This window comes from Caloenas nicobarica, chromosome 4, assembly GCF_036013445.1.
Source record: "Caloenas nicobarica isolate bCalNic1 chromosome 4, bCalNic1.hap1, whole genome shotgun sequence".
Taxonomy (NCBI): Eukaryota; Metazoa; Chordata; class Aves; order Columbiformes; family Columbidae; genus Caloenas; species Caloenas nicobarica.
The window spans coordinates 20,808,204-20,820,773 of NC_088248.1; the positions used below are offsets into that span (position 1 = coordinate 20,808,204).

Sequence of the window (12,570 nt, forward strand, 5' to 3'; positions counted from 1 at the left end):
AAACTAAAATAGATCATGCTTTTATCTACATCCGGCAAAAAAAAATTAGGCATAAGACTCTAGTGTTCCTTTTGCCTACAATTTTAAGATTTTTATTTAATATAGCATCATCTGCAAACATATTGTTGATGCTTATATTCTTTCATAGTAGTTTCTTAGGTAAAACTCAACTACTGGGATTCAAAAGATAAGAAGTTGCCAGAAAATGGTTCTCTGGGGGGATGTAAGGGGAAGAGGGAGTGTGGAAAAACTCCTATTTTTGGTTTGGTTCTGTGATGCATTAAACCAAACATTCTCAAAAATATTTTTACAAAAATACACAGTGATGAGTCTCCCACTGTTTGATTTTTATTTTTTTTTAAGAAGAAATTCTGTTCTAAACAGTTTTGCAGTGTAGTTTTTCAACTCAAGCTATTCCTACAAGGCCTGCTATTAATCAATTTTTCCATTGATTTCTGGTACTGGAAGTGAGTTCTTCATATTACCTTGTTATTCCTAGTAAATTTACTTAGTTTTTGATGTATCTTGTAGTTAGCAGATACATAAGAACCAACGTATTGCTGGAGATAGCATAATACTGTCTTTCAGGAATGTGGCCAGCATATCTGTGCAGGCAATATCCTCCAAATATCTTTTATATAATTTTGGAAATGGGTATGCATTTCAGGCCTTAGTGTAAAAGTTTAGTTTTATAGCCTAAGTTTAAAACTAAGGCTGTTTTTACTAAGAGGGCAGAGCAATTTAAACCCACAAGTACTATTTTTAGCACCTGTGAAAGTACCTGGATGAGGCTAAGTTTAGTGCTTTCAGGGTAGTGTAATATAAACAGTCTTCCAGGCTCTTGGCTGTGTTCCTTGCTTTCACCAGGAGGTGGAGAAGAGAAGGAACAACTCAAGGTAACGTGTGTAATTACTAAAACCCCATTAAAATTTGCTCCTGTTACCTTTAGGGAGGTGTGTAGTGACTGTCGCATGAAGGAGGCTGTCAGTATGAGATTTAGCACCTGAATACTTCCACTTTGTTTCCTAAAGAAAGCTTGTACAGATCTGCTGTCTTTTTCTCATCAGTCTTCCAGAGCCTAACACCTGCCTTCCAATTTCTGAAGTGCGTGGCCAGTTTGAGAAAGGGATACTAAAGACAATAAATTGCTGCAAGGCTTGCAATACTAGTTGGCCAGAGGCAAAATATATGATATATCTAATGAGGGAAAAGCCTCTGATCATCCCCTTCTTAGATGTCTAGAGAAGGTGTTCAGCTGAAAAAAGCAGCTGGCAGGAGGCAATGCTTGCTTCCTTCTGCTACTTGTGCAGGTACTTTTTCCAGCAGCTGAGCCTGATTTTATAGAGTGTTTGAGACCGCTAACTCAATTTTATCATTAGTAAAAGCAATAACATTTGGAAGTTAAAAAGCTGCACTGAATGGAAACTAAATAGCTTCTCCATCTTTTTGGCTTTTCATCTGAGTATTTAGTTACTCTACACAGTTGTCTGAGTGGAACAAAAAAGTTGCTTTTAAATAATTAATATTCATTTAATGGTCTTACCTTTCCATTTGGCAACTAAGAACAAGGGCCTGTTTAAATTGCTAGGATGGAAATTCATGTGAAATGTATATCAAAAGCTTTGATCAGCAGTCTAATTCTTCAGTAACATCACATGCTGCTAGAAAATTCTAGCATAAACTTAATGGATTTAATTATGATTCATGTAGGCTTACTGACATTTATTGGAATTGTCCATCTCGGACTGGCTGTGGGTGTTCAACTTGAAGTTCAACAAAATAGCCGTTTAGACTTAGCAGTCCAGAAGTTAGTGATGTTGCTTTAAAAGCTGTTTAAAAAGGTTTACTAGAAATAAGGTGCTTCTAGGACTTGAGGTTGTTGGGGGTTTTTTGTTGTGTTGTTTTGTTTGTTCATTTTTTTTTGTATATTGTTTTTATTCTTTCATTTCAGGAGCAGGAGCTTAGTGCTCGGACACAAGCACTTCAAGCTGCCTCAGCCTCGTGCTCTTTCCGACCCAATGGATTTGATGACAACGACCCTCCGGGAAGTTGTGGACCAACAGGTGGAGGAGGAGGGGGTGGGTTCAGTACAGTTGGTAGATTAGTCTTTTGACTATGAAGACAACCTGGAATACACTGGTTCCAAAGCAGCCCGTTACTGCTGAGGACAACTAAAATATTGAACTTTGTCAGATATTGTACCAAGTTTCGAGACTTGATCCTTGTTCAAAAGCTAACGTTGGGGTGTTTCTTTTGGTTCTGTTTTATTTGAAATAAATAAGCGCATAATGGAAAAAAACTACCTCTTAAAAATTCAGTTGCGTTTATAGTAAGAGATGCTTGCCCAAAAGACAGAAAATAGAGATTTTTAAGTAGTTGCTAATGACACTGCATTCAACTGAACAGACGCACTTACATCTGTTTCTATTGTCCTCATCCACGGAATGAAGAAAGTTCATTTTTTACTCTGGTGTTGCTTTATGTGGAAATCAGATGGTCTAACCTGCATACATCATCTCTCACCCTCACCTTATTTACAAATCCGGTACCTTTATGGATTTCTAGAGATGATGCAATTTATAATGAAGGCAATAATTTAAATGTGACATGATACAGTGCTTTTCAGATTAGAAGTTATTCAATGTATTTCCAGTATAAATGTAAAGAAGTAAAAATAATTTATAAATACTTGCTAAGTTGTTTTCCAAAAGAGTGCATGTTCTGTAGGAACAATGTTTTTAAATAGAAATTACTAACTTTGTAGCATTTCTAATTGTTTTGAGGATTTTAAAATTTCAGGGAATATATCTGCTATATATTGGAAAGGAAGAGATTCTGTATGTGCCTTGCAGTACTGTAATTTAAAATGAACTTTCTGAGGCTGCAGAAAAGGGGAAAAAATATTAGGGTTTTTTAATCAGTATTAGAAATCAACACATTTATAGAAAGCTATTAGGTTTCCAGAAGTAAAAATGTGGTAGCTTGAAATGCAGTAAGTTTGTCCATTATTTTTGACTCAAAAAAAATATACCTAGTGATCTCTAACTTTCGTGGCCTGCATTGTGAAGAAAAAAGCCGGTCATAAATACTGAGCTATGCTTGCGAAATCACAGAGAGGCTGCCTGTACTGATCCTTGCCAGAGGATCTGTGCTTCTAGGAGACCTTTGAAATTTTGCCTTCTCATTTTGCTTGTAGTGAGAAATTTCTGGTGAGTTCAGGTTTTCACTTTGCAGAAGACCAAAATGATGCTGTTTATGGGGCAGTGTTTGCTTTTTAGGCCAGCAGAGGTTGAGGAGCTACTCTTTCAGTCTTGGCAGAAATAGCAACTCTGTGCAATGAGGATAACAGAACTAAAGGAGTCGCACTGATGAATCTGGTGATTAATTCTTAACTTGAATAATCTTATAGTGAAGTGTAAATTTTTATTTAAAGTATTTTTACAAATTTCTGCACTATTTTGCTGTGTTTTTATATTCTACTACGTGACAAAGTGCATCCTCAAAAAGCATGCAAACCTGGCAGGTGTTAGCTTAACTGTACAAAATAAACAAATTTCTTAAAATGCCTTTAAAAAGCATAAAATAAGTTGAGAAGAGTTTAACCTTGTTCATATGATATAAAATATATGGAGTTTAGTCTGAAAGGTAACTTAGCTTGCAAACTATTTTTATATTATCAGTAGAACAATGTTACTTACTCTGCTACAGATTCACACATTACTGCTCAAGAAAGCTAGAGAGCTGACTTTGATTTCTTTACTAGTTTCCAAGCTTTGTTTGGTACCTCGGCTTGGAGCTCTGCTTTCATTGCTGTCTCAGTTGTAGGTCTCTTGAGCTGGGGGTTCAGCTGGGGAAATGTGGAATGTGATGAGAGTGGCGTGAGGACTGTTCTCATTTCATTGGGCTTGGATGAGGTTTTCTTGAAAGCTCACTTTGCCTTGAAATTCTATAACTTCCTGTCTAAGAGGGATATTTTTATTGCCTTTTAGGCTTCTCTGCCAATTAGCTCTGGTTTAAAAATGTTTTGTATGATAGGTTAATTTGATTTTCCCAAATTATGAGTTGTCTACTGTTTGCTTTACAATGGGAGTATTTCGTCTCTCTGTATTAATTCACTGTTCATTTTAAAACACTAGTAAGTAGAAGCAGGGGCAAGTGTTTTTGCTCTATATGAAATAATAATTTTGTAAAGGTCGGTTTTGTTTTTATGTTCTCATAGTGAAAATACAAATTATGTAGCCTACCTAAAAATAACAAACAGTATGAGTGTTGTATACCTATTGTACTAAATTTATTTCATGGTCTCTTAGAAGGCTTTGTACACCCTTGTTTGCCTGATCCAAATTAGGTGTTAAATATGGCTATTTTATATGCGAGTAATGCCAATAGGGTTGGATCTCCTTAGGTATAAAATGATGGTGTGTCTCAAACTGAAAATAACTTGTTCTTTCTTTCCACTTGTTGACTTCTGTTCACAGAATCACAGAATGTTAGGTATTGGAAGGGACCTCGAAAGATCATCTAGTCCAATCCCCAACTGTTGACACAGTTACTTTGGGTTTTACAACTAGATTTTAAAGTTCAGAATACCTACTTGCAAGCCTGCTTGCTGACCTGACAACTGTCGTAGGCTGATTCATGCCTAACATGGAAGGTTTCAATAAGACTAGTGAAAGTGGAGAAGTATTTCACACTAAAATGTACACCTTTTGTCATTTTTTACAGTAGTGGTGTTGCATGCTTCTATCTTCTGGACACAGTGTGAGAGAACAGTGTATATATGGTACTTGGATTTCTGTTGCCTGTGAATGAATACTGGTTGGTTTGCTTATTGATGTTTTTGGCTCCATTCTTAATTTGTTTTCCCTCTAAATTGAATCAGTACAAAGATACAAAATATGTAATGCTGTTTCTGAAGCTCAGGTTTTTTGTTGTTTCCTTTCATGAAGGATACACTATTGTGCCAAAATCAAGGTTGGTATGTCTTTAAAATATTTCCTTTTAACAAGAGATTGTCTTTTGGTATTTGTTTTAATGTTCGGTGGAGTTGTGTTAATGTTCTTCCATACGGTTCATTTTGTACAGTTTTTTCATGTGGAGTGTTACAGTGGATTGCTGTGAATGTCACCCTTGTAACAAGTGATTACAATGTCTACAAGGCTGTTTATCTACGATCAGGAGAGAAAGGGCTTCTTTGGATAACTAAACAAGTCACAAATTCTGACTCGCTCTTTTTTTCTTCATTTCTTTTTTGTCCTTGTTCCCTGATCTAGAAAGCTAAGTAATGTTTTACCTTCTGTATGCTCTGGAAGTTTAGTTTTGTGGGTAAGCCTTTTTTTTTTTTTCTTTTCTTTTTTACACTCTGTAGCAGTAAGTTTTTTTATGGAGTCAGAATACTACTCTTTTTTTTTTTTTGTATGAATGACAGGTGAAGGGCAGAACGACTGTGAGCTAAAGGAGTGGTAGAACAACAGCAAGTGGGTATAAAGGTTCTGTAAATGAAGATTTAGATGAGAAACAAAGTTCCTAGTTACTAGAACTAATTCTGAAACAGCCTTCCAGGCAGAGATCTGCTTTGCAGGAAGAGCCAAGTTTATCTGTGAAAGAAATTAAATGCGAAGTGGAGTCTGAATAGTAGGCAACAAGACTTGATAAACCAGAGGTCAGGTCTAGTCCCTTCCAAGAGCTAGGCTCTTGTGTTGGGCTTCCCATCTTGACACGTTGCCATTTTTTTGTTTTAAGGCTCAAAGATTTAACAGGTAGATGAAGGGAATACTAAACTAGGATGTAACGACGACAAAGGTTGACTGCTCAATTTTGGGTGTTGTTGGTCTCTGATTTAGTGGGGAGAGGCATAAAAATGATTAAGTTATAGAAAGTGGAAGCTAGGAAGACCTGTGAGCCAAAGAAATGTGCTCAATTTCTAACATGAGAGTGATTACCCTGATAACAACCTGCTATGAGATGTAGTGGGTTGTAATACTTGAAATCCTCAGTAGGCTGTAATTAAGTGTAAATCATTGGAGTTTTTCAGTGGGTAAGCAAATTACCTGTGATCTAAACAAGATGTCGGAATAGATTATCTTAAAAACTTTCATGTTCCCTGCAGCCAGTCATTATAGGTCTAGCTTAATCTGAAATCATAGCTAGGAGTAATATACTCTCAAATTACATAGGTGTCAGGTCAAATGTAACAGCTGAGAACCAAAAATTGTGTGGCACTGTTTGGCTTGTGTACCTACACAAGTCTTTGTGTACCTACACAAGTCCTACCTTCTGCATGGACTTCAGAACTAGCGAGTATCCCTCTTTCAACAAGCGGGTGAAGGAGACTTGGCCTGTGATCAGTGTGGTGTAGCACTGGATTGCCACACATGCCTTTTGGTTTTCTAAATGCACATGCATCCCTCCGTTCACTGTGAGTCTTGCTTTTGCTTGAATTAAGGTATCCAGATGCAAGGGAAAACAAAAAACTAACCAGAGTGAAGCAGAGGTGAACATTTTAAGATACGATATGCTGCCTTCTTATTTAGAAACAGAAGTATTTTTTTCTAGGTATGCTGGATTCTAGGCAAGTGTGTGGATTCAGGATACACACTTCTTGTTCCTTTTTTTTTCCAGTGCAGGTAAAATTTTTAGGCATCAGTTGTAAAAGTGCTGGGATAGGCATGTCAAAATGCACAACCTGCCACTGCTACTTTGTCAAACAGCATCGTACCACATGCACTGAAACGCCCGGTTACTTGCTGGCTGGTTTCCTTGGACACTAAGGGGAAGAGCAGCTGTAGCCTGTGACCTGTGCCTTGCTGGGTGGCCATTTGGGACCTTCATCTGCATCGGTGGGTGGCCAGAGGCAGCCACCCTGGGGTGCTGCGTCAGCTCCTGCCTCTGCAGCGGGGGCTGCAGGAGAAGTCTGAGGTGTAACGTCCAGCCCCACTGTTCAGGTGCTGGCTCAAGTGGGGCACAGTCCCCAGCCCCCTCAGTGACACCTCTGCGCCCAGAGTGCGTAACTGGGCTAGCACCGACAGAGACGGGCACCTGTGGCCGGCAGCACGCAGAGCTCGGGCGGTTGCACACGGAGTTGGTGCGTGGGAAAGAAAAAAAACCAAACCTCTCAATGCGCAAATGGGAAATATGCTGCTGAGGAGAATATTTCAGATCGACATCAAAAATTTGATTCAGCAACAGGATATCTGATCATGGCTAGCAGCTGTAGGATCATACAGCATCCTTGAGGCCAGTGGTCTCCACACTTTTTTTGATTGCACACCCCATCAATAAAGTCTTTTAAGTGTGTGCACTCAATATATGTATATTTATTTATAAATTATATTTGTGCTACTGACCTAATATATTATGTACATAAGAGTAGAAATTTTCTGAAAAAGTATGAGGTGAAGTAACCACTATTTTAAAATTATTTAAGATTTTGTTTATTAATAGCACAAAAAATACGTTCATCCTGCACCCAAATGGATTGTCTTGCACACCCACTGGGTTGCACGCACCTCGCTTTGGAGACCTTTTCTCCAGGCTGTAGTCTTGAAAAAAGTGTTTTAACTTGATGGGAAAGCTATCAAAATTGACCTATTCATAGTAATGCTTTATTTTACTCAGTAAATATAGACTGTTATTATTACTTTATGCTGCATGACCAATTTTTGATCCGTGTTCATTCTGAGCTCTTACAAAATTTGTTGCGAGGGCTGTGAACTGTTTCACCATTTGTTTTCCTACAGTGTGTGTTAAATGATGTAAAAAGAGGCATCAGCCTTAAGTGGTTTGCAGAGATTCTGAGGGAAGGGTATATCCCTTGCCAAACACAGGAGTGTGTTAGTACTTGGCTTTAAAGGTTGGTACCATCTTTCAACTGACTTGCCCCTTCTCAAGTGTTCTCTAAAGAATTATAATATTTAGTGCTCAACTTCTTAAAAGAATGTTGTTTAATTTTTTTGCTGTATCTTTCATGGTGTTTGTTTTGCTGAACTACAGACTACAAAATCTCGAAGTCATTTTTGTGATATGCTGGTTCTTAAATCTTGTTGTAAACTGGCATAAATATTTAATAGCATTTCATATCAGTTTTTAAAAATGGCTGGGGCAAATGACTGTTTTACTGTACACATGTCGGACTGCATAAAGGAGTCAAAATACAATTTTTAAATGCCTCAGAAGGTGTCTGGAAGTACCTACGTTTTTATGTGTTTGACTTGAGTTGGAAGATAGATGTTCAAGTAGAATATAGTAGTGGGGGTTTTTTGGAGTTGTAAATGACTTCTGTAAATCTCAGCTTGAAGGATCACACACAAAAATGTGGAAAATAAGTCCAAGCAGAGAACTCTTAATGAGCCAAATAGATGTAGAGAACCAAGTGTTGGCAGTAGCTGAATTTCATCTGTATTGCAGTTACAGTGATATGACGATGTTTCATATGAGTTGTCGTCTTAGCTGATGTTAGCAAAATTTACTAGTCCTCTTTAGGGGAGAGGGCAATCCTCATTGAAATGTGTCAAGTGGAATCAAAGCGTAACCCAAACCACTCTTGTTAAATGTTTGTCAAATTCAGATCGAAACAGCATCACTTGTAGCTGAACTCCAACTGAGAATGAACTGTAGAGTACACTGATTTTCTTTTTTGTATTCTTAGTGGAGATGAAGAAAAATCTGTAAGCTTGGGAGGAGGGTGTTGTGGTTTCTGGGGTTTTGGTTAGGTATCTCTGCCAGAGTTGTTTGTTTGGGTCAAGAACATTACTTAAATCTGCAAAGATGAAATACCTCCAACTTGTGCAATCACTGAAGAACATAATCATTGGTTAAAATGCAGGAGTTATCAATGAAAATGGAAGTTACTGCACAGAAACATTCAGGCCTCCTGTAAATATAGACAAGGTTCTCTGAGGCTGTTTTCAACTTTTTGTGTATTTCTCTTCAAGATTCCCCGGACTGCAAGTTGAAAGGAGGTTTTGAGGATTTGGTTGTTTTTCTTGACTGCAAGAATACCTAGGAAACTCAGGCAATTAGCAGGCTGGTTATAATTGGTAAAATACTCCTGGGTGGTGAATTGTGTGGGAGGGAAAGGAAAAGTTTGAGCTGCCCTTAAAATGTGTGGTTTGAAGTTGTCTCCTGTAGTTGGGTGCCTACACCTCCCTCTGCTGCCTTTATGTGGTTTTGGGATTAAGCTTGGTGCTGTGTGTGAGGATAAACTCATGGGAACCTCTGCTTCATCCAGAACCTTATTCAGACTAACTGAAGAACTGTTCCTTACCTGAGCTCTTTCAGTCTTTCTTTGAGTAACTTGAACCTCCTAACTGCCAAGGTAGAGGACAGGTCAAGCTTTAACATAACGAAGGACCTAATAGTAATTTTTTTTTTTTTTTTTTAAAGCTTTGATTTCAGTAGGAGCCGCTAGTTCTTGGCTATGTTGCAAAATCCTAGGGCTGCAAGAGGTGTCTCCTATTGATGAGACCATGAAAACAGTAGCTATGCAGAATTCATTGGGGAAAGGAATTGGCTGCAGTATAAACAGCAACTAGATGGATTATTTCATTATCTGGGCTTGTCTGCTACATTTTGCATTGAGAGATTGAAGAGAATGAAAACACGTGTGAGAATAATAAGCAATATAAATCTCAGGATGTGGAATAGGAAGCAAACAGGCCTCAAGTAGCTTTCTTAAAAGCGGTTACTGATGTTTCTGCGGAAGGAGGATCAGTTCCTGGCGTGGGATCCCAGGTGCTGTGTCTGTGATCTTGCGTGGCAGCCTACAAGAGCGCTGCTGCTCCCGTCCTTTCCTGGGCCGTGTTAGGGTGGAAGGCAAATACGGAAAGACTAAAATTTTTATTAGTAGCCTAGGCCTGAAATGGACCCTCTGTTCATACACCACAGAGTTGGGTGTAGTCAGATGAAGAACATTTCCTTTAGTCGCTGATATGGAAGAGCAGGGTATTTCTTTCTGGAACTTTTCATTTTCCTGGGTACAAATCTAATATGACGCTTGTGCGTTGTGATCAATATTTCAGTTGTGAATGCATCATGTAAAGCCACAAACTGGGAGAAACTTCACGCTTACTTGACAACTCTGCTTTGAAACTCAGAGTCAGTTCATATTTATCTTGCTCCCTTTTTGCACTAAGGATGTGCTGAGCGGGAGAGACCAGGGTGAACTGTAGAGCAGCAGCTCTTTCACATTCCCTAGCCCACATTCTGGGAATGAGCATGAATGCTCAGCTTTGGAGAGGATTTGGTGAAAGGAAAACAACCAGAGGGTTTTTAAAAAGGGGAAAGAGAAGCTGGAAGGAAATGTGAGCAAGAGCTTCAGAGTGTGTGCGTCTGCAAAGTTGTGAATTTCCTGCTCTTTTTCAGACCAAGGAGATGATGTTTAAAGAAAACCTTACCAACTTCACCTGTCATGTATACATAAAGAAAAACCATGTAGGAAAAACTATAGCAATAATTTGGTCATGATAGTTGTGACCTATTTGTGTTTTATTATATGACCTAAGCTAATGCCTTAGCCTCCTATCCATCTGCACTATATTCAAGCAAATTTATTTGGACAAAAGCAAATATTTGATGTTTTGTCTTTTTAACTTAATCGTCTTTGGAGATAGCTCCTTAATTTTTTCCAAATAACTTTTCTGCTTGAATATTCTCCCATTTTTTTTAAAGGACAACACATACCCTCTGATATAAAAAAAGTGTGCATATAGTAGTCATCGCTAGCCTCATCCCTCATATCTCCTAAACCTCACAATTTTTTAGGTTAGACGTTCTCCTTCAGGTCACTGGGACCCAGCAAGATTCTTCTCCTTACTCCCTTCCTACTTTAAGTGCCTTCATTTAAAAACTGAGAAGATGCAGCCAGAGACTCACTGGGTAAGGGAAACTGCAGAATCACAAGGCAGGGAAAACTGTAATTTTGACAACTTTCTCCGCAGGTCTGCATTTAGTAGTGGTTTTCACCAGTTGTGCCCTGCCCATCTGACAACTCTTCCTTTTATCTTGTTCCTCCCTAAACAGATTGTGGAATAAATTATCGTGATACTTATGAAATATTTCCTGCTATGGCTTCGTCAGTGTTGTGTTTTTCCTCTTCCCATCCCCGTTCCCCCTCCTCATGCCCCTTGCAGCTGCCTTATTGACTCAGACACTAAACTCTCCAGTACACAGGCTATTTAATGCACTGCATGGTTGTTGGTACAGGGTTGTACATAATGGTGTTTCTTTCTTGGTTACCTTTTAAATGCTACTGTAATAAACTTATTTTCTAAATGTATCTGAAACATGAAACAACAAAAATGCAATTAAAAAACTTTAAATGAACTATCGCATCTACATAACCTGACATGACTTTCTGTAAAGCCTCTGATTTGCATGTAAAAATTCAGGCTAATAGCAGTTACACTGAAAAAAATTTTTCTTCAACCCTTTGAGAACTCCTGATAAGAAATCAGTATGCCCACTGGTAGAAGGAAGTAGCATAGTGGTAGGTGTGCTTTATGTATTTGTAGGTAACTGCATTACTAAGAGGTTCTCACAAAGGCCAATCACTACTCATTTATATTCAAAGGCTTGTGGTGCAGGTGCTTGAACTGTCAAGGCTTCAGTGCCAAATCAGATGTTCTGTGTTTGGCTCTGAGTAATGCTGAACCACAGGGCAGCACAACCATTCTGCTGGTGGTGGGGCTGGGTGAGTCAGTGTTGGCTGGAGGGAATGGCAAATTATGGCTCTTCTCATTCAGATGGAGCCATGGGGAGGGGGCTGCATTGCAGAAATGTTGACTTTCATTTTTTTTCACCTGGAAGTCACAGCAAACTTAAGTGACACCACTCAGACTGCCAAGTAGAAGTTTGCCCTGTATTTGTAGGGTTTGAAAAAGTGACGAAGAAAGTTTTGTGATTTCCAAATGCATTATTGCTTTTGAAGGCAGAAGAACTTCTGAAATTGAACTTCTCAGTAGTTAGCTGTAAATTCATTTGTGCATATTGATGTATTACGTGAAGAATAGGAAGGAATATTTCTGATTAAAACTACCGTGACTCAAATATTCTTGTACGGTCTTGCCTGGTTTATATCTAATTGACCTTCAGATACCAGATTTGCAGCTTCAGCTGTGTTTTGGTTTTGAGGACTTCTGTACATCCTTTGCACCTCTAAGGTTTTAACTTGCTTTGAGTAGCATAAGCTTTTATAAATATAGTCCAAGTGTTATAATTTAAAAACAAGTGGGTTTACACCGCTTTGTTAATGAGGTCCCCACTGTTAATTTTGGAGTAATTATGTGTTTATCCAGTAGAGAGCACTAATGACACTGCTATCTTTTATTCGACATTCCCATCGAATTATTCAGTGTTGTCTTGGGAAGCTGTGCGATGGAGGGCTGGGTTGGGACTGTAGGGTTCCCTCTAACTCAGCGCATGGCTGAAGCTCAGCTAGAAGTAGTTTGGAGGAAAAAAATATGAAGCAGGAGTCTGCAGGAAATACTAAACTAACATTGACCTACAGTTCGGAGTCGCAGCCATAGTCCAGTCTCTCCTTTGCATTAAATAGCCAAGTGAAGGCCTTTAATG

The 12,570-nt window shown here is 38.6% G+C and overlaps 1 protein-coding gene across 1 annotated transcript in view; it reads left to right on the forward strand.

Annotated features, from left to right (window-relative positions):
* Positions 1 to 11,542, forward strand: part of USP38 (ubiquitin specific peptidase 38) — a 29,913-nt gene extending 18,371 nt beyond the window's left edge. The window contains exon 10 of the mRNA XM_065633342.1: positions 1,952 to 11,542. Coding sequence (XP_065489414.1) covers positions 1,952 to 2,113 — 162 coding nt within the window. The 3' untranslated portion in view covers positions 2,114 to 11,542. The remainder of the gene's footprint in view (positions 1 to 1,951) is intronic.
* Positions 11,543 to 12,570: the final 1,028 nt, after the last annotated feature.